The 19303-nt window shown below is 52.8% G+C and overlaps 8 protein-coding genes across 8 annotated transcripts; 3 read left to right on the top strand and 5 right to left on the bottom strand.

The window, feature by feature from the left end:
* Nucleotides 1-526: 526 nt before the first annotated feature.
* Nucleotides 527-2355, top strand: PHYSODRAFT_327165 (hypothetical protein; the record flags this gene model as incomplete). The annotated part of the gene is made up of 4 exons (XM_009523244.1): nucleotides 527-1243; nucleotides 1278-1485; nucleotides 1524-1650; nucleotides 2232-2355. 4 exons carry the CDS (start codon nucleotides 527-529, stop codon nucleotides 2353-2355), a joined length of 1176 nt encoding a protein of 391 aa, XP_009521539.1.
* A 1526-nt stretch (nucleotides 2356-3881) lies between these two features.
* PHYSODRAFT_478433 (hypothetical protein) lies at nucleotides 3882-4598 on the bottom strand (the record flags this gene model as incomplete). Its single annotated transcript, XM_009523243.1, has 1 exon — nucleotides 3882-4598. One exon carries the CDS (start codon nucleotides 4596-4598, stop codon nucleotides 3882-3884), a length of 717 nt encoding a protein of 238 aa, XP_009521538.1.
* Nucleotides 4599-8650: 4052 nt separating this feature from the next.
* On the bottom strand, nucleotides 8651-8974 carry PHYSODRAFT_327163 (hypothetical protein; the record flags this gene model as incomplete). The annotated part of the gene is made up of 1 exon (XM_009523242.1): nucleotides 8651-8974. The coding sequence occupies one exon, from the start codon at nucleotides 8972-8974 to the stop codon at nucleotides 8651-8653; it is 324 nt and encodes a 107-aa protein (XP_009521537.1).
* An 804-nt stretch (nucleotides 8975-9778) lies between these two features.
* On the top strand, nucleotides 9779-10522 carry PHYSODRAFT_297582 (hypothetical protein; the record flags this gene model as incomplete). The annotated part of the gene is made up of 2 exons (XM_009523241.1): nucleotides 9779-10183; nucleotides 10307-10522. The coding sequence occupies 2 exons, from the start codon at nucleotides 9779-9781 to the stop codon at nucleotides 10520-10522; spliced, it is 621 nt and encodes a 206-aa protein (XP_009521536.1).
* Nucleotides 10523-12714: 2192 nt separating this feature from the next.
* On the bottom strand, nucleotides 12715-13644 carry PHYSODRAFT_297581 (hypothetical protein; the record flags this gene model as incomplete). The annotated part of the gene is made up of 1 exon (XM_009523240.1): nucleotides 12715-13644. The coding sequence occupies one exon, from the start codon at nucleotides 13642-13644 to the stop codon at nucleotides 12715-12717; it is 930 nt and encodes a 309-aa protein (XP_009521535.1).
* Nucleotides 13645-15533: 1889 nt separating this feature from the next.
* On the top strand, nucleotides 15534-16601 carry PHYSODRAFT_359609 (hypothetical protein; the record flags this gene model as incomplete). The annotated part of the gene is made up of 1 exon (XM_009523239.1): nucleotides 15534-16601. The coding sequence occupies one exon, from the start codon at nucleotides 15534-15536 to the stop codon at nucleotides 16497-16499; it is 966 nt and encodes a 321-aa protein (XP_009521534.1). The 3' UTR covers nucleotides 16500-16601.
* A 3-nt stretch (nucleotides 16602-16604) lies between these two features.
* On the bottom strand, nucleotides 16605-17306 carry PHYSODRAFT_297579 (hypothetical protein; the record flags this gene model as incomplete). The annotated part of the gene is made up of 1 exon (XM_009523238.1): nucleotides 16605-17306. The coding sequence occupies one exon, from the start codon at nucleotides 17304-17306 to the stop codon at nucleotides 16605-16607; it is 702 nt and encodes a 233-aa protein (XP_009521533.1).
* Nucleotides 17307-17510: 204 nt separating this feature from the next.
* PHYSODRAFT_285175 (hypothetical protein) lies at nucleotides 17511-18596 on the bottom strand. Its single transcript, XM_009523237.1, has one exon. It carries the CDS (start codon nucleotides 18385-18387, stop codon nucleotides 17701-17703), a length of 687 nt encoding a protein of 228 aa, XP_009521532.1. The 5' UTR covers nucleotides 18388-18596; the 3' UTR covers nucleotides 17511-17700.
* Between the last annotated feature and the right edge of the window lie 707 nt (nucleotides 18597-19303).

Raw genomic sequence — 19303 nt, 5'->3', positions numbered from 1 at the left:
ATGGACGCACCACAATATTGAGCTGGAATGCCGGTCCTCCACTCAAGATGGAACAATTTAACTACAGTGCATACTCTGCTTGTGATATGTGTGACCAGCACAGCGTTCGGCGATTGATCGCGCTGTACTTGCTGGCCGTTAGGAATACAGAAACTAAAGACTGCAACGAGACTCGCCTAAAAACTAAGAAAGACGTGTGAGTTGTAGGGTAGCAGCAACATAAACTTCGACGGATATCCAGCCTTGCACAGTGCAGACCGGCTACGGTCGACAACGGAGCAACTCCAATGTAAGAATCAACACAAAAGGGGTATCAAATTGCGAATTGGCCACTCGGCCCGAACACGAACGAAGCTACTCAGATTGTAATCAGGGCCGTTCCTAACCGGGATCGCGATCCCAAAATTGGCCTCTGATTAGCCCGTTTCCCCCGACTATTTCCGATTGTGTACCCCCAGCGTAACCCCTGCGATCCGAGTCTCGGATAGCGAGCCGAGCGGGATCGCCGGATCACTCAGTCGCAAAAATGACTGTTCCAAGGTGGCTGGAGCGCGCACGTAGCGAACGGTTGCGCCGTCGCCGCCGACGCCGCCTCCGCCTGATGGCGGCACTAGCATTGGCTGCTGACGCGATCCCTAAAGAGCGAGCGGGGTGCATCTTACGACACCGTTTGGACTGGGCCGTGCACAAGCAGACGCTGCTTCTGGAAGGACAATTCCAGCGCTGTTATAGGATGAGCGCGGAGTCTTTTGAGCGTCTTCTGTCCTTTATCAGGCCTGCTCTAGTCCGGGACGAGCTCCAGTCGCGCCCTCGAACCGGAACCGACCCCATCTCTCCAGAAATGATGCTGCAGATGACTATTTCATGGCTGGCGGGGAGTAGGTACCATACGACGCGGAATCTGGGCGGCACCTCCGTCACGGCCATTTACATCACCATGCACGCCGTAATGGACGCCATTTGCGATTGTCCGGAGCTGATCATTCGGGCGCCAACTGAGTCAGCGGAGCGCATGTACGAGTTGGCCGATGGATTCAAGGCGATAAGCAAGGACAGTGTCTTGACTGGATGCGTCGGCTGTATCGACGGGTGGCTGTGTGAAATTCGTGCTCCAAGTGCAAGAGAGGTTCCCGACGTTGCTGCGTTTTTCTCCGGACATTACCAGAAGTATGGACTCAACGTTCAAGTCATTTGCGACTCGCTGAGTCGTTTCACCGGCTACTGCTTCAATTCGCCGGGCAAGGTGGGCGATTCAATTGCGTTCAATTGCGTTCAAGAAATGGAAGTTGCAAGAGGAAATCATGCAGCTACCAGCGGGCTTTTACATCATCGGGGACAACGTGTACCCCCTCTCCGACTCGTTGATGGTCCCCTTCAGCAAGCTGGAGCTCAAGAGCAAGGCACACTCCGACTACAACTTCTATCTGAGTCAATTGTGTGAAAAGGCTCGGTGGATTTCGCCACCGAACCCATGTCCAGCTGACCGTATCAATCCAGGATGCTGACCCGTATCAATCAAGCAGACTTCAAGTGCGTCATGGCCGCGATGGATCTGGACCACCAACTGTCGGACACGAGCCGTGCGACGAAGGAAGCTGAGCCCGAGGTCTGGGCGGAGCTCCGCTCAGACTCTGGGCTTGAGCGAAGATTGTCTGAGACCCGAGATGTCTGGTGTTGGGTATCCCAAGTCTGAGCTGAGTCCAGGAAGCAGAGAGAAGCTACGCGGAGTTTGAGCTGAGCCTCGAGTGTGATGACCAGAGTCCCCGCTCAGGTTGAGGAGCTGAGCGGAGCCGGGTGGAGTTTGAGCTCAACCTCCCCAGCGGTTGTGGAGCCGTCATCCAAGATGCTGAGATGAGTCGAGGAGCAGGCGTCCGAGCGAGGTCGTGCCGAGCCCCAGCCCAGCTCTTACTGTGATCGTGGGGCCTTCACCCAAGTCGACAAGCTGGGCGAGGGTCGAATGTCTGAGCGGAGTGACGTGGCGTCCAAGCCCGGCCTCGAATGCGATGTTTGAAGTCTTTGCTCAAGTCGAGAAGCCGAGCGGAGTGTTGCAGACCTGAGCGGAGTGGCATGGGCCTGAGCGGAGTTGTCGGAGTCCAGTTGAAGTGCCGGGTGAAGAGTCGCTGAACTTAAGTCCAGACAGTGGTACTGACGGCGAAGTTGGTGGCACCGGCGAGTACACTCATCCGGTGAATCAGCCATGAGCCAGCCCACATTGGGTGCGACCGCCCAAGATCGCGGACACTTCAAGCAGATCTCAACGGCCTCCAGCGGCTCCAAGACGACGCCCGCCGACGTGGAGCCGCCGCATTGGCCAAGACCAAGGATATCGGGCGGATCTTCAAGGGCGCCCGGTAAGCATACAGCCGACGCTCTTCGCGCAGCCAGTCAGTGGGTACCCAGGGGGATATCGCGCCCCCACTTAGTGAGTCCTAGCTTGTGCATGTGCAAACATTTAAACAGAGTTCGTTTTGCCCCGAAGGACGCAAGTGGTGGAGGTCTTTGGCCAGAAGGTGTCTTGGCGATCATCCACACAAATTCAAGTTAACATATCAACGTTGTCAGAGTGCTTCGGTGCGACGGCAGTACGGTTATTTCATATTACTGTTACATCTTAGGGTGTATTTCATATTTTCGGGTGGAAGGTGATCCATTCTGAGGTTTAGGCAGGGTAATTGTATTGTGTGCTTGGGGACATTGGCGTGCCCCGGTGCATTGTGTGATTATTAGTATCGGTTCATTGTGGACCTGGTGCGCGGGTAGTCCCAGGGTGTGTGTGAGTGCCTTGGATTCGGACTAGGCTCAAACCGAGTCACTAACTCCAGACCGGGTCGTTGCTTGACTCGAAGAGAAGAAAGGAGATGCTGGTACGAGCCTCGCCCAGGCTCAGAGAAATAAAGGCGAACTCGGCCCAGACCCAGGCCGACCGGGAAAGAAGGGGTGTTGTGGTTCTGAGCCGGAACCAAAGCGAGGAAGTGGAGGCTATATTGTGTTTGGTGTTGTGTTCATTAAGGAAAACCCGGGGCATTTCGGGCTGTGGACACGTGCGGACTGGGACTCGCCAAGTGGGGAGCGAGTTTCGTCTGGGAACACCTCCGGAGACCTTCAACATCGACAGCAGCTGGTGTGGCCAACGCGAGTTTGGGCCCACAGCGTAGCCGTGATCAAAAGAACCGCCAAGGGATCGCAGAGTGAGGAACACACGCCTCGCCCGACCCGAGTCGGAGCCGAGCCAAGCGTTCAAGCGGCTAAGCCTAGCGAAGTGGAGTGGGAGTGTTCGCTCAGTGGAAGGTGCTGAGCGGAACTCTTGCAGCGCTAAGCAGGGCTGAGCCAAGTGGTGCAAGGGCTGAGCGAAGACCAAGGTCGAGCGGTCTAGCTACCTGAGCCTTTCAAAAAGCACGGGCGCTTCGTCACAATTGCGGATTCGGATTGAAATGGCGTTCGGTCTCCTCGTCAACAAGTGGCAGACCTTCAAGCGCCCTCTCGTCGTCGACTTCGTGAACGTGAAAAAGGTGATCAAGACATGCATGAAGCTCCATAACTTTTGCATTGATGAGCGAACTAAAACGCAAGATGCAAGCGCGAGTGTGCGCGCAATTACTACGGAATACCATAATTTGTCCGAAAGCTGGTATCATCCCACCGACAATTCTGACCACGCGGCTGCCCTGCGTCCTGACGCGCAAGGCCGCATTCTTCGAGACGTCATCATGAACCACATCCAAACGTTCAACCTCCGCCGGTCCCGCGCTCGCTAACCGCATGACGATGGCCGCATTTACTGCATTCCGTTCAGGATCTGCAGCTCAAGCGCGCTTATCTGGACCTTGAGCATCGATTTCTTTGCTTGCTGCGCCTCCAGCGCCTGCCCGATGTCAGCTGCATCAAGTCCCTGTGCGATATACTCTCGACGCTGCTCCAAGAGTTGCTGCGTCCGACGGCGTTGCGATCCAGCATAGCATACATGGTCGAAAGCTTCTGAGCTGCACGTTGCTCTTGAAGGTATAATTTTGCACAATCCACGTATCTTCTTGCGTCTTGCTGCTTTCATTGGTCTCCAGGTCGAGCAGGTCGTTCACACATTCGAGAATAGTTGCGACAGCGTCTGATTGCGAGCCTCGGCGCCGTTTTCGATTCACTTGCTGGCATCTCTCTTCTCCCTCCATCGTCGAATCCTCTTCATCCTCTGCGTACACATTAGCTGCGCGGAACTCCCTTGCACTTTGGCGATACTCGCACCACCGATCCAGGTAGAAGACATCAGCACGCCCATTACTAAAGTCCCAGAAGTCATGACTCCCCTGCCCAGAGACCCTGGATCCAGCTTCAGCACGCGCAAAGTTGCTGCTGACCTCCTTCCACATCCGCTTCAGCTTGGCCGCCGAGTGTGCCATCTTGAAGGAAGCATCAATGCCTTCGAAGATGCCATCGTCTGAAATAATTATGTCAAATTCACGTGTGTCGGAGCAGCAAGCTGCAGCCACGTCAAGCCAGAATGTGGACCCGCCTTGGTCGAGCTCCTCGCGACGAAGCTGGTTTCCAATCGTCAGGAAAATATCGCAGAAACGAATCGAGAACAGCACGTTCAAAAGCCGAAACATGCAGCCCTTCGTGCGCTTGTCATCATCACCACGTCCACGCTTTGCTCTTTGTCGCTGTCGGCCGAGCAAGACTCCCACGTGCAAAGGATCTTGACGCGATCATCTTTTTTGGTGTTCTTGGCCACATTCAAGTTGCGGGCCGTGCACTCCAGCTTCAGCTGCTCCAGCGTCCAGTCCTTGTAGTCGTCGGACGTCGGGGGGGCGGATCGGACGCTTGCGCGAGTCCAGAGCCACGGTAACAGTCCACTTCGAGCTGGGCGCAGCTGTAGTGTCGGCCGTGCTACTCGACGAGCGCGCTGCTTCCGCGTCGGAGTTCGTCTCGCTTGCTGCCATATTGCCTTTGAAGGCAACTTGAAGGAAATGTACCACTTGCATGGGTACCAGGACGCGATCCGGTTAGAAACGGCCCGGATCGCAGGCTGAAGCCATCTTCTCGAGAGCCCTACCCGTTCCGGATCGCGATCCCGGTTAGGAACGGCCCTCAGATGTGTAAAGACGCCAAGAATCTGGGGTGGGATCACTGCGCAGCATGAAGCGCGAGCGATCCCCCAAGCGTGCCCTCCCTGGCCTGCCTGAACGCCGGTCGTGGCCGTCTGCCGCCCACAGCACCACCAAGACGATGCCGTGACCCACAAGCGGATGCGCGGACGCAGCAGCGCCTCATCGTTCAGCAAGGCGCGCAGCCGTAACTACAACCCATTCGCGTTTCTTATGTGGTAAGCCCAACATGCGGTGCGTCGAGCCGTGTTTTGCAGTGCTTTAGGTATAGTTATGAGCACGCTGGGCACAAACTCGGGTTTAGTGAGGTGCTGAGGGACTGCACCAATTGCATAGTTGCAAGTACGAGGGCACCCTTAGCAGAGTAGATATTGGTCTACATTCGACTCATGACGGCACAGATTGGGTCACAGACGACGACGTGCCGTGGACGCGGCCCGAGGCCTCGTCAAGCTTAGGCGCTATGACGGTGCACGCTCGGTAGCGGTAGGACCCCTCTTGGGCGCAGCATAGAACTAGGTATGTAGATGCTTTTTGGGACGAAGTCCCCATTATATCGACTTGGTACCGACATACCTCTCCTTACCGTAGTGTCTGGTGATTGATTGGATGAAATAAGTAGGCTTATGGTTGCAATGTATAGCAGGGGGCGGCGTCCTTGACCTCCCCGAATTTTACTTGGGTATAGTGAGCTTGTGGGCCCCTCGGACGAGGGGCCAAGAGACTCCTCACAGACTTTCAGTTAGAGCATCGTCATCGGAGGGCCTTAAAGTAATGGTACATAAGTGCACAGCGCCCCTTCGTCGCGCGGTATCACGGCGGTATGAGCACGTTGAATCGCCTTTGGGATTCGATCTTAACCCCCCCCCCCCCGCACTCATACGTTATATATGACTACATGTTATGAAAAAGAGCAGCACATTTTTTTCTACGTGAAATGCACAGGTGTAGGTGAAAATATGCACAAAGAACGAGTAGGAATTGCAGAGAATGGTGGATTAGACTGATTATTTGATTGCTAACAGATTGCTAACAGGAACCGCTCTCCCCATCATGCGTATGAGACCGTGCTACCCCTACTATGCCTTGGGTACTCTGATCAGATCAGACAGGATATGATACATGATTTTACATAGTGGCTCGAAATGCAAGATGAATCTCGTCCGATATACCAGGGTATGAAAAAGAAGAGGTAAGCTGGCAAGAATGAACACCGTAGACACTCTATTTTGCTCTGTAAGGGTTATATTGCGCATGTAGGTACTAAAATGCACCCCTCAGAGAGAATGCAGCCTGGGGAGGTGGTCCAATCCAATAAAACCGAACAGGGTGTGCGCTATAATAATGCTAAGACGCCATCATTAGCCCGCGGTTGGGAAGACGTGTCACTTGATTGCTAGCTAGGTACAGCAGGTTTTTTTGTTTTCAAGGCATGCATAGCCTGGTATGTTGGGATGCAATCATAGGATACTTCCAGCATAAACCCGCCCTTGTGTTTGATTTTTGTTCACCATCAATAAAAAGGACACTGCAAGTTGTAGTATATACACCCTGTTGAAATTTAGCTACCCATCCGAGGGCGTCTTAGACAACATATGCGTCTGTCTGTGTCAACTAGTTTCCCGCAGGTTATAGAAATGTGTCGTACTTACGGAAGGCAATAGTTAGATCAAATACGCATACTTTTAACATGTAGTATACAGCTTTAACACGGTGTATTTTGATCAAAGCCAGGGACCGAAAAACCCCGCGAGTGCGGGGGGGGGGGGGTTAAGGCGATTGCGCAGCAACAGCGAATCAGCGATGACAGTGCTTAAGGGCAGCTTGCCGTACGTACAACCACCGTCCAGCAGCTCCATTCATCCTATCTCGCACATGAGAGTGTTCTTGCCTCAGCCAAGAGCTTGTGTTCGGCGGGAACGTTTAGCTGCAAGATTTGGATGCGACGACGAATTGTTGCATTACTGCCTAACTGACACTGCTACGTGTACTACACGATTTGATGCAGCGTAGGAGTTGCTGGCAATTTTGATGCCGCGCAGGAAGACGTGCTGGGCGATGCCAGACATGCTGCATATCCGAAGCTCGGTAGCTAGGTTGAGTGCACGGCTATCAGCTGATCACTCTAGGTGCAACATGGCACGTATTCGAGTGATCTGCCTTGCTAGAAGCTTCTGCCATTTATATAGCACCTTTACCATATATGTAGTAAAAAGATCTAGCTATCTATAATAATCATGGGCACCGAACAGCCAGAGAAACTACTGCGATGGTTTTCAATACCTGCTGGGGGACAGAATAGCTGCCTAACTTGATCCCAGTGCGGCATTACTTGCACAGCCATGCATCAAAACACCTGTCAGCATTGTTGCTCTTAATCAAAACTGCATGCACAGGTAGCAAGGGAGCCAACCTGACCGAGGTTGCGCTTTGTTTCAAGTTTTTGCGAACCTAGCTCGACTCAGCAACGAATGCTGTTCATTAGTGAGAAAATAAGGTTCGACGCAGCGTTGTGCTTTCGGATGGTTGCCCCAGCGAAAAGCCTAAGCACTTCAAAACGCACAACGATGACAAGTAGCGCTGATAAGCTTAGACTGATGCTTTGGGGACGTCGTCAAATGTACAGTTTACTGTACGTAAGAGGTCGGCCCACCAGCAACTCGACTCGAGCTGCTCAGCTAGTGATAATGACAGTTTAGTAGGCGGTTGCGAGCCTAATTACGACTTTGTAAGTCTGTTTTAAAGCCACGTCTGAATTATTCAAATGCGATTTAGAGTTTCGGGAAAGTCTGGGCGTGCAAAGCACAATGGATATTGTATCTTAGAAATGACAGCCAGATGTCTATTGTACTCTTCAGAATTCGTGACACCGGTTTTTTTAACCTGTCACCTTTTGGGCCGTAGTTGAGTCAATATTGCACATATTAAAACGCTGAAACCAACAATCGATAGCAAATTGTCTCCTCTAGACAGAACAGTTTCCCATTCTCGACTACCGCTAGCGAATGAAGCGAAAATGCAGGTCAAGCAACACGAGTTCACTAAAGGAAAGAAAAACATGATTATGAAGATCGACAGTTTTTTCGGCTTACAAACAAATCTAGGCCTATTCAGCAAAAAGGGCACGAGAAACCTTGTTGCATGCTGTCTTGGCTTTCGATCCATGTCGGTTGGATGCGTATCGGCGCAATACTGTGTGTGTCAGGTTGCCGAGTTTGGGGTACCTGTTGGTCAATTTGACATGTAACAGTTATGAAAGATACCTCTAAGATCACATATATTATGTGTCCATGTTGTGGATCGCAACACAACCAGGCAATAATAAAACTCTATAAATACATGGATGCCTAAGAGGTGCGGAATGAAATGAGTTGCGTGTTTCGCGTAGCCTAGTTACTCCGTCCCAGACTCTATATTGCTGGGTTGGTGTAAAAAAAATAGGCGAGGTAAACCGCTACTGTACCCACAACTGGGTACAGTTCCGGTTTGTACCTTTTTCCGCATCCGCCAGGAAATGTGAGGCTCTCCGTGCTCTCCCTCCCTCCTCCTCGTCCTTAGCGAAAATGGATCTCGCTGCGTCGCTCTCCTTCTCGGGTCTCTTCGTCAACGTCTGGTAGTTGTAGGTCCTGCCGCCGATCGATGTCCTCAGCCGTCCGCGCCTTGATCTGTAGTATCTGTTCTGCTCCTTGCACGTCTTGCTCATCGGTCCTTAGCATGTCCAGCGTAGCCTTGCGCCTTGATCTGTAGTATCTTTTCTTGTGCCTTGCGCTCCTCTCGCCGAATCCTCCGCCCGCCGTCGAGTTGATGGCCGAGTCCCTGTCGGGAGTCCGCCCCACGCCTTGGTCTTGTCGCGCGTCCAGTTCATCTTCCTGGGCCATGCCGTTAACCCTATATTGGCAAAATATGACTTGGTTTCATTATACATCAGTTCCTATACAATCTTGCAAAACATGCATAAATGCTTCGTTTTACCCCGCTGCCCGCTCCCTGGACCATCGTTTCTGAAGGGTTTTAGTCCGACGTGATCTCTAAAACATGCATAAATGCTTGGTTTTGAACCATTTCCGGCAAATCCATTTGATTGGCTATAATCGATATTATCCGAGTGGTGCACCCGAAGTTTCCAGTTAGCTTAAAATAAATGACAAGAATTTCACGTAAGCTATTCCAGGTGAGGGCACTCGTAATTACGCTATTTACGAGCGGACACTGTCCTTCAATACTTGCGAGAAAGCCGAAAAACGCCAGTGGTCGTGAGGACAACGTCGCGCTCGGCGAACGCAGCCTCGGAGCGGCCGAGTGGTCAAGCGCGTCAGCCCCGACGTGAGCGGTGTGGGTTCGAGCCCTCGTTCACGCCTTTCGTGCGCGGAGCGACTGCGGTAAGACGAGCGTGTGTGATCTGTTCTATCGCGTTGTTTGTGTGGCGCTGACTGTGAATTTGTTCGTGCGTTTGCTAAAGCAGTGGCGGGTGCGGGCGGAGTGGTGCCTGTTTGTTTACGATGAAATGGATGCCGGACATCAGATCGTACATGCGCTGAAATTTTTGTGCTAGATATTGATGAGAATACCACAGAAAAGTTGATTGATGTGTGTTGTTTGGCTGTTTACGTGAATGACAATGATGAAGGTTACCGTAAATGTGGGACTGACAGGTGGGGTGGGGCAAATTACTTGCTGTGACAATGTCGCACGTGCAATACTCAATTGAAAGTGTTTGCCCCATGCGAGTACAGCCGCTGACTACTTCAGTCATAGCAAAGATGGCGCCGACTCGCGCAAAGCGAACGCTTGCTGCTGCGTTCGGCGCGACAGAGCACCGCTCAACCCGCTCGCAGAGATCGAAGACTACTAAGCCGAGCACCACGGAAGCACCAAGAAAAAGTATCAACGGCAAAGCACGACGACGGCCTCCTCAGGCGCAAGACTCGATCCAGTCTGATGATGCCTGCAGCGATAGTGATGAAGATGACATGTATGAGGTGGAAGCTATCATCAAGGAGAAAGACGGTCGGTTCTTCGTGAAATGGACTGGTTACGATACGGGTGACAGCACCTGGGAGCCCGAGTGCAATCTGAAGCCTCAAATGGTGAAGCAATTCCGTTGGTGACGAGATGCAGATCAGGAACAGATCAGTCGGTCAACCGCGGCAACGAACCCATCTCATGGTGGTGATGAACATCCACTAGCCGAGGATATGTCGTCGTTACAGACCAGCTCGCCTAGTAGTGGTGACTCCAGCCTTATAGGCGCCCATGTTGTCGTTTTGCCAAGCGAAGAAGAATGGATGCCTGCTACAGACTACCGTTGTGTTGGATCGGCTTATCTGACTAGCGTAATTGCTCGTGAGTACGTGGAAAAGGGCAAGAAGAAGCCGTCGAGAGCCAACCCACTGTACGAACTTCGGTGGACGACATCACAATTTTAAATGCCAAGGCATGTGCATGGCATTACTCGGTCCAAAGTCCTCGAAGGAATTGCGCGCCATAACCGGCTAAGTGGTAACGAGTTGCGAGATGAGACCTGGGATGTTTTGTGTCTCCCGTACCATGAAGAGGTCGAGGGTAGCAACTTGTGGGATGCATTCCAGGAGGTTAGCGAGGACTTGGCACGCTATGACTGCAGTGAAATCATTCCGGAAGATGTGGGCGAGGTCGAGCGCGTATCCGGTATGTAATTTCAACCACGCGCCACGATGAATTCCCCGGACGACCTATTTCAGCACGAAGGAGGAGATACGGCTCCGTACGGCAAACCAGAATTTGAAAGCATCTTCAAGCACTCGGCGGCGTCCAGCTTTCTTGCATATCTACCTCTAGCGTTCTGGAAGAAAGTTGTTGACAATACAAGCGCACATGCCGCAGACCAGATGCGCCCGTAGGTGACTCTCGATGAAATGATGAAGTTCTTGGGGATACTGTTCTACATGGCTCTCGTCGACAAGGGCGAGTACAGCGATTATTGGGGTGAGCAAGTGGAAGACAACATGTTTGACTCTGAAAGCGTCCGGTTAGACTCCATCATGAGCCTGGCGCGGTTCAAGTTCATTCGACAGAATCTCTTCTTTCGTGGTGCTGTCTCGAATGTGGACTTGAAGCGCGATCCTGCCGCGCGTATTCGTCCGTTGATGAACATGCTGAAGGTGAGAGCGTCCAAGTTTGTCGTCCTTGGGAGGAATGTCGCTGTTGACGAGTCCAGCATTGCATGCCGCTCGCGTTTTGCCAGCCACCTGATTGTGTTTAACGCTACGAAGCCGACTCTCGGAAGTACCACTTCAAGATCTATATGTGCTGCTGCTCGGAGTCCTGGTTGATGGCTAACTTTCGGTTTCACTGCTCAAGCGAGCTAAGTGAGCGTCTTGACGGGGTGGTATCGGGGGCGGACACACGTGCACTAGCGGCAGCAACTGAGGTAGCAGCAGAAGTTCGACAGTGTGTTGCTGAAGTCACGAGAGCCATTCACAACTCTGGTCGCATTGTCAACACGGACAATTACTATACTTCATGTCAGCTTTTGGAGATGCTACGAGTATTTGGTCTCTACGGACGCGGGGCGATTTGCGAGAACAGCAAGCACTATCCACGTTGGGTTATGATCTCAAAGAAAGACAACTTACCGCGCGGAGCAATGAAGCAAGCCGTGAGTGAAAGAAACAAAATTGACGCCGCCTCATGGTTTGATGGATCCGTGGTGAACATTGTCTCCAATGCGGACGCATCGACATCGACTACGGTGTATTGGCAGGTTGCTCAAGCAAAACACCCATTCCCGGCGCCTACTTGCGTGATAGAGTACAACAGCGCTATCCAAGGCGTGGATCGTATCGACCAGCTTCGAGCTCGCTTTTCCGTGGCAGATTGCCACTCTATCCGCAAGTGGCACAAGAAGTTAGCGCTTGTGTTTATTGACTTGGCTCGATGCAATGCATTTATCACGCGAAAGGTGGTGGGCGGGTGCAAAAGCAACCGAGCCCCCATCGAGAGTTTATGGTGGAGTTGATCGGCCAACTGATCTCTGGTGCTTGGCGCAACACGCTCCTCGACTCAGGATTGATGTACGCGACTCCTACAGAGGCCGGCCTCGCTATTCTTCGTACCCCATCTAGCAGAGCAAATCGAAAGGAAGCCCGGGTTGCCCCCTCAAGCCCCATACCGCCATGCTACCCTTTGCGTTCTCAAGTGCAATTTCCAGACTCTCTAACGAAGAGTGGCTGCGTGATATGTCGGTTTGAAGGCCGATACCCGACTGAGATGACCGACTGGTGTACGAAACACTTGGTATCACTGTGTACACAAGCGCATCCTATTCAGCCCACCAAGGGCTTTGTTTACCAGGAAAATTGGACATGTTGGAAGAAGTTTCATGGGAACTACCTCCCCGCTGGTTTGTTCAACCCGAGTGGGCACATTCGGCGGTCGTCGAGTCTGTACAAGCGCAGCAAGGAGATAGATCAAGAACCGATTACATCCCCCCTTGTTCTGTCCGAGTGCCCTACGGTCTACATGTGAGGACTGTCCGATACAAGCGAACTAGCGAGAGAGTAACGATGAGCGGGTCGCTACATACCAACTAAATACAACGTTGCATCTGAGTATATTGACTGGTGAAAAAATGTATTGATCAGAATGAGGCAAGTTGAGCTCGTCGATACAGGTAGAACTCATGTGAGATGCTGGCCCACTCGACTTCTAGTTGAACGGGCTGCACCAAGTCCCATAGCAAGCAAAACACATGACCACATGAGTTCCGATGGCGCGGGCACATCTTGCGGCCTAACACCACCTGACTTGCGACCGTCGACATACATAAGAACTGCTCTAGCGCTAAATTGGCTTCTTCCGCGAAGACGATGTTTTTCACCAGGACGTCCGAGCAATCCGAAAGCGCGCGATACACACCCTCGGCCAGATTGCAGATATCAACTTGGTAAATAGAGACGCGAAGTAGTTCGGGGTACTTAGTTGAGTTACTAAGTAGTGCGCTATGCGCTGCGGCTACCAGCTCCTCCCTCACTTCGACACCGATGCACGCCTTGACACTGGACTCTAGCGCAACTTGAACTAGGACGTTACCAATGCCGCACCCAATATCTCCAAACGTAGCGCCCGCGCCGATATTCAGTACTTTCAGCAACATTGTCACGCCCCCCGAGGCGATTTCCCCAGCATTGAAATGCGGCTTCCCAGGAAGTTGTCGGACATCACGCTGTGATACACCGCGAAACACAGCCTCAGTGATAACGTGCGCTTGTCGGGAAGGTCGAGTACGTGGCTGGGCGCTGATAATGCCTTTTGTAATAGGCTGAGGGGGGCATCGCAGGGTAGGTTGCCAGGCACTATGTGTGCGGAAGTATGATGCTGGGAAACGGTCGAGTAGCTTGCCATGGGTCTGCTTGAGAGTCTTGAGACGTTCCCAAAGTGCTTGTTTCGACTTCGTCTGCACGCGCATTCGCTTCACCACCGTGTCCCACTGTATGGTCTGCTGCTGTTGCAGGTACGGACGCACCAGGCGAACAAGTACCGCGTCTTGGTTGTCGCTGAAGTCTGACATGGCGAGTTTTGTTGTGTATGGGAGTGCTAACTTGGGCCGGAGCAACTATATACCGTTTTGTATGCCGTAAAAACTATCCCAGGGCGCGGCAGCCACTCTTTCACTCATCGTATTTTATTTGTACGGCCGTAAACTACATAAATATGTCAATAAGCTGCGCAGCTACAACATTGTATTACCGGGAGGGCGTCACTCCAACCCGACCAAAAATAGAGGTGCGGACCAGATGTTAAATGACCAAACTGCAGCACGAGATGACGATAGGCACTAGCGATGTGCCTTTCCCTCGCAAACCAATGTATAGCCCTGTTGGCCAATTATAGCTCTCTATTTCTGCAAAATAGCTTTTTCTAAGCCCTTATAGCGCAAAACGGCTACGAATTAGCAAAATCTGACCTCATATTTGGGTTCTGCGCCCGCGAAAACCCTATATATCTAAATATCGATATAGGTTTTTGCAGTGGAAGACCCTTTTGGGTGTGGCGGAAAATTGGTGTCAGGACTTCTGAAGAGTACAATAAACTAACTTAGCCGATACGACGGCGACTCTGCCCCCGATCCGGTCGATTCCTCACAGATTACATTGGTTGACTAATCACCCCTCTTAATTATCGCTGCTGCTTGGTTAGCTTATCGCTGATAGCATGCTCTGTGCTCTAATGAATCGTTTGCTCTGCTATGCTGTACCGTATCGCTCCTGTCCTAAGCGAACGTGAATGTACGCTCTAAGCGTTAGGGTTAACTTGTTGACCAGATGATTAGTATCTAAATCTAGCATTTAGCTTAAGTTCATATGACTCGAGATTGGGGCATTATATGCGTCCATCTGTGTATTGCTTGAGGCTATAGGCATCTGCTGCTACGTTCTTAAACTTCTTTGCATATGTTCTAGAGTTGGTGTGAAGAGCAGTCAGGATAATGTGATTCCATACACGAGCGCTTACCCGTCGTCCATAATTAGCTGATTAGCGCTGTAGTTAAGCATCAACCAAATGTCAGTAATACGGCTCTCTAATTGGACATTATAGAAATTCACTTAGGAGAAAACTTCGCTTAGGACAGGAGCGATAAGGTACAGAGAGTAGTGGCAATAAGAAAGGGTTCAACGATTAAAGTACTGAAGTTATTTACAATAATCAAGTCAAATCAAATCTTGCGGAGCTTTAAACGTATTGATTTAACGAAATAAATGAAACACGTTAGGTACGTTATTACTTGGCCCGATCGACGAAGGACTTCGACGCTACAGACACTGGCATCATCGTCGTACTCGTCTTCCTGAGGCGCACGACCGTCAAATACACTGGTTGCGACTCACTACGACGCCCTGCTTGTCCATGGCCACCGCACATTACTGTAGCTACGTCTCGGCGGTGTGCACGTAGGACAAAACCTCCGCATCAACCTGCAGGCGCTCATGGTCTTCCTTGGCGGCAGTTTGCGGGGCAATGTGGGAGAGAAAGTAAGTGTGACGGGAGCACTGGTGCGCTGGTGCGCAACGGCCGTTGATGCATACGAGTACGCAGTGGTTGAGCCACTGTGGCTCCGTCCTTGGAGTTTGAAAAATGCGCGGGAACCTTGACTGCTGTGTGTGTGCCACATCACTTTGACAAACTCAGTACCTAAATAGAGGCCCTGTGTAATTCAATATTTATGTGTTGTCAGAAGTATAAGTTGTTGGCCCTTTCTTATTGCCGCTACTCTTAATGTACAACTGTCATTGCTGTTGTTTCAAATGGCTCCTCTTACTGCGAATTTTGTGAGCCAAAATACGTCAAATGCACAATAAATAGGTCTGTACAAATCAGATTTATGTATCTGACCAATCATAAGCCAGTACCCTGATGAGTGTACCAAATTAGTACTCCGATCTTCGACCAAAGGCGAAAATGGCGCTCTCGTCGGTCTGGTCGCTGCTGCTGTCCGTCGCCCTGAGCCTGTCGCTCACGTGCGCTGCCAGCCCCCGCGGCCCCATCATCGGCGTCTTCGCGCACCCGATCTCGCAGCACGGCGAGTACATCGCGGCCTCGTACGTCAAGTGGGTCGAGAGCGCCGGCGGCCGCGTCGTCCCCATCCCGTACAACGCGCCCAAGCCGTACCTGGAGCAGCTGCTACCGCAGCTCAACGGGCTGCTCTTCCCGGGGGGCGCCGCCACCGTCAATGACCGCGCCGAGCGGCTGTTCCAGCTGGCGCTGGAGCTCAACGACAAGGGCGTGCACTTCCCCGTGTGGGCCACTTGTCTGGGCTTCGAGTGGCTCGTGCAGCTCACGACGAAGGACATGGACTCGCTGACCAAGGGGCTGGACGCCATGAACATCACGCTACCCCTGAACTTTACCTCGGAGGCCCCTACCAGCCGCCTCTTCAGCCAGGCGAGCCCCGAACTTTACTCGTGGCTCAAGGACAAGCCCATCACAATGAACAACCACGAGATGGGGATCACCCCCGAGCGGTTCAACCAGTACTCGTCCCTCACGGACTTTTACACGGTGCTGGCCACCAACGTAGACAGGCAGGGGGTGGAGTTCATCTCGGCCTTTGAAGCCAAGGAGTACCCGGTCTACGCCGTGCAGTTCCACCCGGAGAAGAACAGCTTCGAGTACGGCGAGTACCTGGACGGCACGCCCTACGAGGTGATCGACCACTCGCGGGAGGGGATCGCGAGCGGACAGTTCTTTGCCAACTTCTTCATTGATGAAGCTCGCAAGAACGACTTGCGGTTTGAAGACCCCAAGGCGGAGCGCAGCGCGCTGATTTACAACTACCTGACGTCGACGATCACGGACCCGGGCTTCGTCCAGTCGTACATCTTCAAGCACGACTTTAAAATGGACTTCTGGGCCGTGCAGATGTAAAACAAAATGTGAGTGAGAGAGAAGCTGATAAGGGAGATTGATCGCGTTGCAGGTGATTTTGGCCGTGTGCAGATGCAGTTACGAGTGCAAGGGTAACTAATCGATCTAATAGATCTCGGCCAGGACAAACTGAGTCTTCTTTTCGCTCGACGACACGAGTTTCAGGCTGAATTTGCCTGCAGTGAGCTGGACGTCGTCTCCAACCTGCAGAGAAAGCTGGCGAACGGTGTTTTCTTGTTTCTCTCTCGACTCATTCGTGACTTCTACCTCGCAGTTGTCCAGGACAAGCAGCACGGCCTCCGTCTGCAGCTCGAGCGAGATTTCGGAGACTGCTTCGTCGTCGCCCTTGTCGTCTTGCATCGTGAAGCGATAAACGCGACATTCACGCTCGTTGTTGAGCAGTTCGACCCCTTTGCCCGCATGCAACGGGAACTTGTCGTTCGGGACGATGTCGGCCTTCTCCTTCAGCAGCTCGACTTCAACAAGGAACGCGGGGAGCTCGCCGGTTGTGCCCACATGAATCAACTTGTCTTTGGTGTGGTCGCGGCAGAAGACAGCACCCTTGTCTTGCACTAGAGGACGAGGCTCTTGTCCGTACGGCTGCTCCACCATGTCCAGCGGCGCCATGACCACGTAAATCCCGTACTTGAGGTGCTGATGCCACAGGCATCTCGTGTGGGGCGGGAACTGGGCGCACACGAGACGCACCGTGTCGGAACGCCAGCGCTGCTTGTGCAGAGGCTCAAAGTTGACGAGCACGTAGTCAATGTCGGGTTGGGTCTCGGTCGTGGAGCTGCAGCTGACCATGTTGGGGGATTGTTCGTTTCCAGAGCGATTTGAGGACTGGCTTGGCATGGGACGACGGTATGGTCGCACCCAATCTGAAATCTCGCTTTGTACTCAGGTTCGTAAGCATCATTTCGTCTGAAGCGGGTCTCATACAAAATGGTTCGTAAGCGTCTTTTTGTTTGGCGTGGTCTTAGCTCAACACAAGTGTACTTGCTCCGTTTTGAGTTGCATCAATAAAGAGTAGATTAGCTACACTGATAAAGCAGTTTAAAGCCCTGCAGTTCCGTACACATACTTTGCTACACTGCCAGCTTTGCCGCTGGTGACTCGTTCCTTGTGTTGCTTTGGCCGCCAACTTGGTGCTTCATTAGATCCCAAGTCGCCCGCCACCTCCATGCCATGAACGAGCAATTTAGTAGACCTCGGCCAGAATGAACTGCGCCTTCTTGGCGCTGGGGGACGCGAGCTTGATGTTGAATTTCCCAGCGGTGAGCTGGACGTCGTCCGCCACCTTCAGCGCCAGCTTCCTCTCCGCCTCGACCTTGGGGTCCTCTGATTCATTGGTGACTTCCACCTCGCAGTCGTCCAGCACGACGAGCACAGCGCCCGTGGGCAGGTTGAGCGAGATCTCGGTGGTCGACTGATCTTCGTCTCCCAGTGTGAGGCGGTACACTCGGCACTCGGGCTCGTTGTTCAGCAGCTCGACGCCCACGGCGGCGTGCGGCGTCACGTGGTCGTGCGCCACCACGTCCTCCTTCTTCTTGAGCAGCTCCACCTCCACGATGAAGAGCGGCGTCTCGTGGCTCGTGATGACGTGCAGCAGCTTGTCCTTGGTGTGGTCGCGGCAGAAGACGGAGCCCTTGTCCTGCACGAGCGGGCGCGGCTCCTGGCCGTGCGGCTGCTCCGTCACGCTGAGCGGCGCCATGACCACGTAGATGCCGTAGTTGAGGTGCTTGTGCCACAGACTCTGCGTGTGCGGCGGGAACTGCACGCACACGAGCCGCACGGTGTCGCTGCGCCAGCGCTGCTTGTGCAGTGGCTCGAAGTCCACGAGCACGTAGTCCACGTCCGGCGTCTGTGTCGCGTCTGTCGCTGCCATGGTCGGCTCTGCCCCGCTGCTTGCTTTCTTACTTGGGCTGCTTCGGGTCTTTTGGGAATGAAGGAGCAACTCGTACGTCAGCCTTGGTTCAGTTTTGCATGTCTGTGACACCATCCGGCTGATTGTCCAAACGCCAAGCACCAATGGCTGTCTCAAGCGCTTTGGAGGTCATCACGGCCGGCAAGCAAGGTCACGGGTGTTGCGTTTGGCTGCGCAATATGCAGTGCACGTCTTCTTGCGGCTTTGGCTGGAGTCTGTTGATGAGGCGAGTCAAAGTGCATGCACTAGCGAGACGGTTTCCTGCGTCTTACGATATCAATGCTTGATCGGAGGAGGACGGGGGGGGGGGCTCCGATTCTTCTCAAGTCAATGCGGGCAGCTTGAGGGGTGCTCTTCAACAACCACGATCTCCCCTACACTTGGATGTCGCATCACCCTTGGATTCCAGCCATGTCCACCTCGTCAGTTGAGAACGGGGGAGGTCCTCAGGATACCATAGATAGGGGTTTCCTTCGTGGTCTTGTCGGAGTGACCACATGACCGACTTGTTGCCCCTTGGGCGTCATTCAGCGCATGAGAATCAATCATAGTCGGGTGGATCGTCGGCCGAGCCTATTCCTATTCTAGTCTAGCAAACCTGTGCGCTTCCATAGGAAACTCCAAAGTATTCCTTGAGAATCTCCAGCTATTTCGAGTCATCATCACATTTAGCCGAGGACATCCTTCTCGTTCTGGTACTTCTCCCCACCCAACTGAGCCGCATTTCCCCTCAGCTACTCACTGGACGTGTCAGCGAGGAATCGAGTCGGATACGCCGGCGGGGATGACGGGCATCATCGCGCGCGTTGCTCCTCAGACGAATGCGCCGCACCGCAACAAGCGTCCAGGCCACAACAAAAAGCGAATAACTGGGGCT

Source organism: Phytophthora sojae (genome assembly GCF_000149755.1).
Source record: "Phytophthora sojae unplaced genomic scaffold PHYSOscaffold_2, whole genome shotgun sequence".
Classification (NCBI taxonomy): domain Eukaryota; phylum Oomycota; class Peronosporomycetes; order Peronosporales; family Peronosporaceae; genus Phytophthora; species Phytophthora sojae.
Note: the sequence above shows the minus strand (reverse complement) of the source record. Positions and strands in the feature narration are given on the sequence as shown.

Bases quoted from the DNA above. Each gene is read 5' to 3' on its own strand.
- PHYSODRAFT_285175 (XM_009523237.1), bottom strand. From the start codon at position 18,387: ATGGCAGCGACAGACGCGACACAGACGCCGGACGTGGACTACGTGCTC.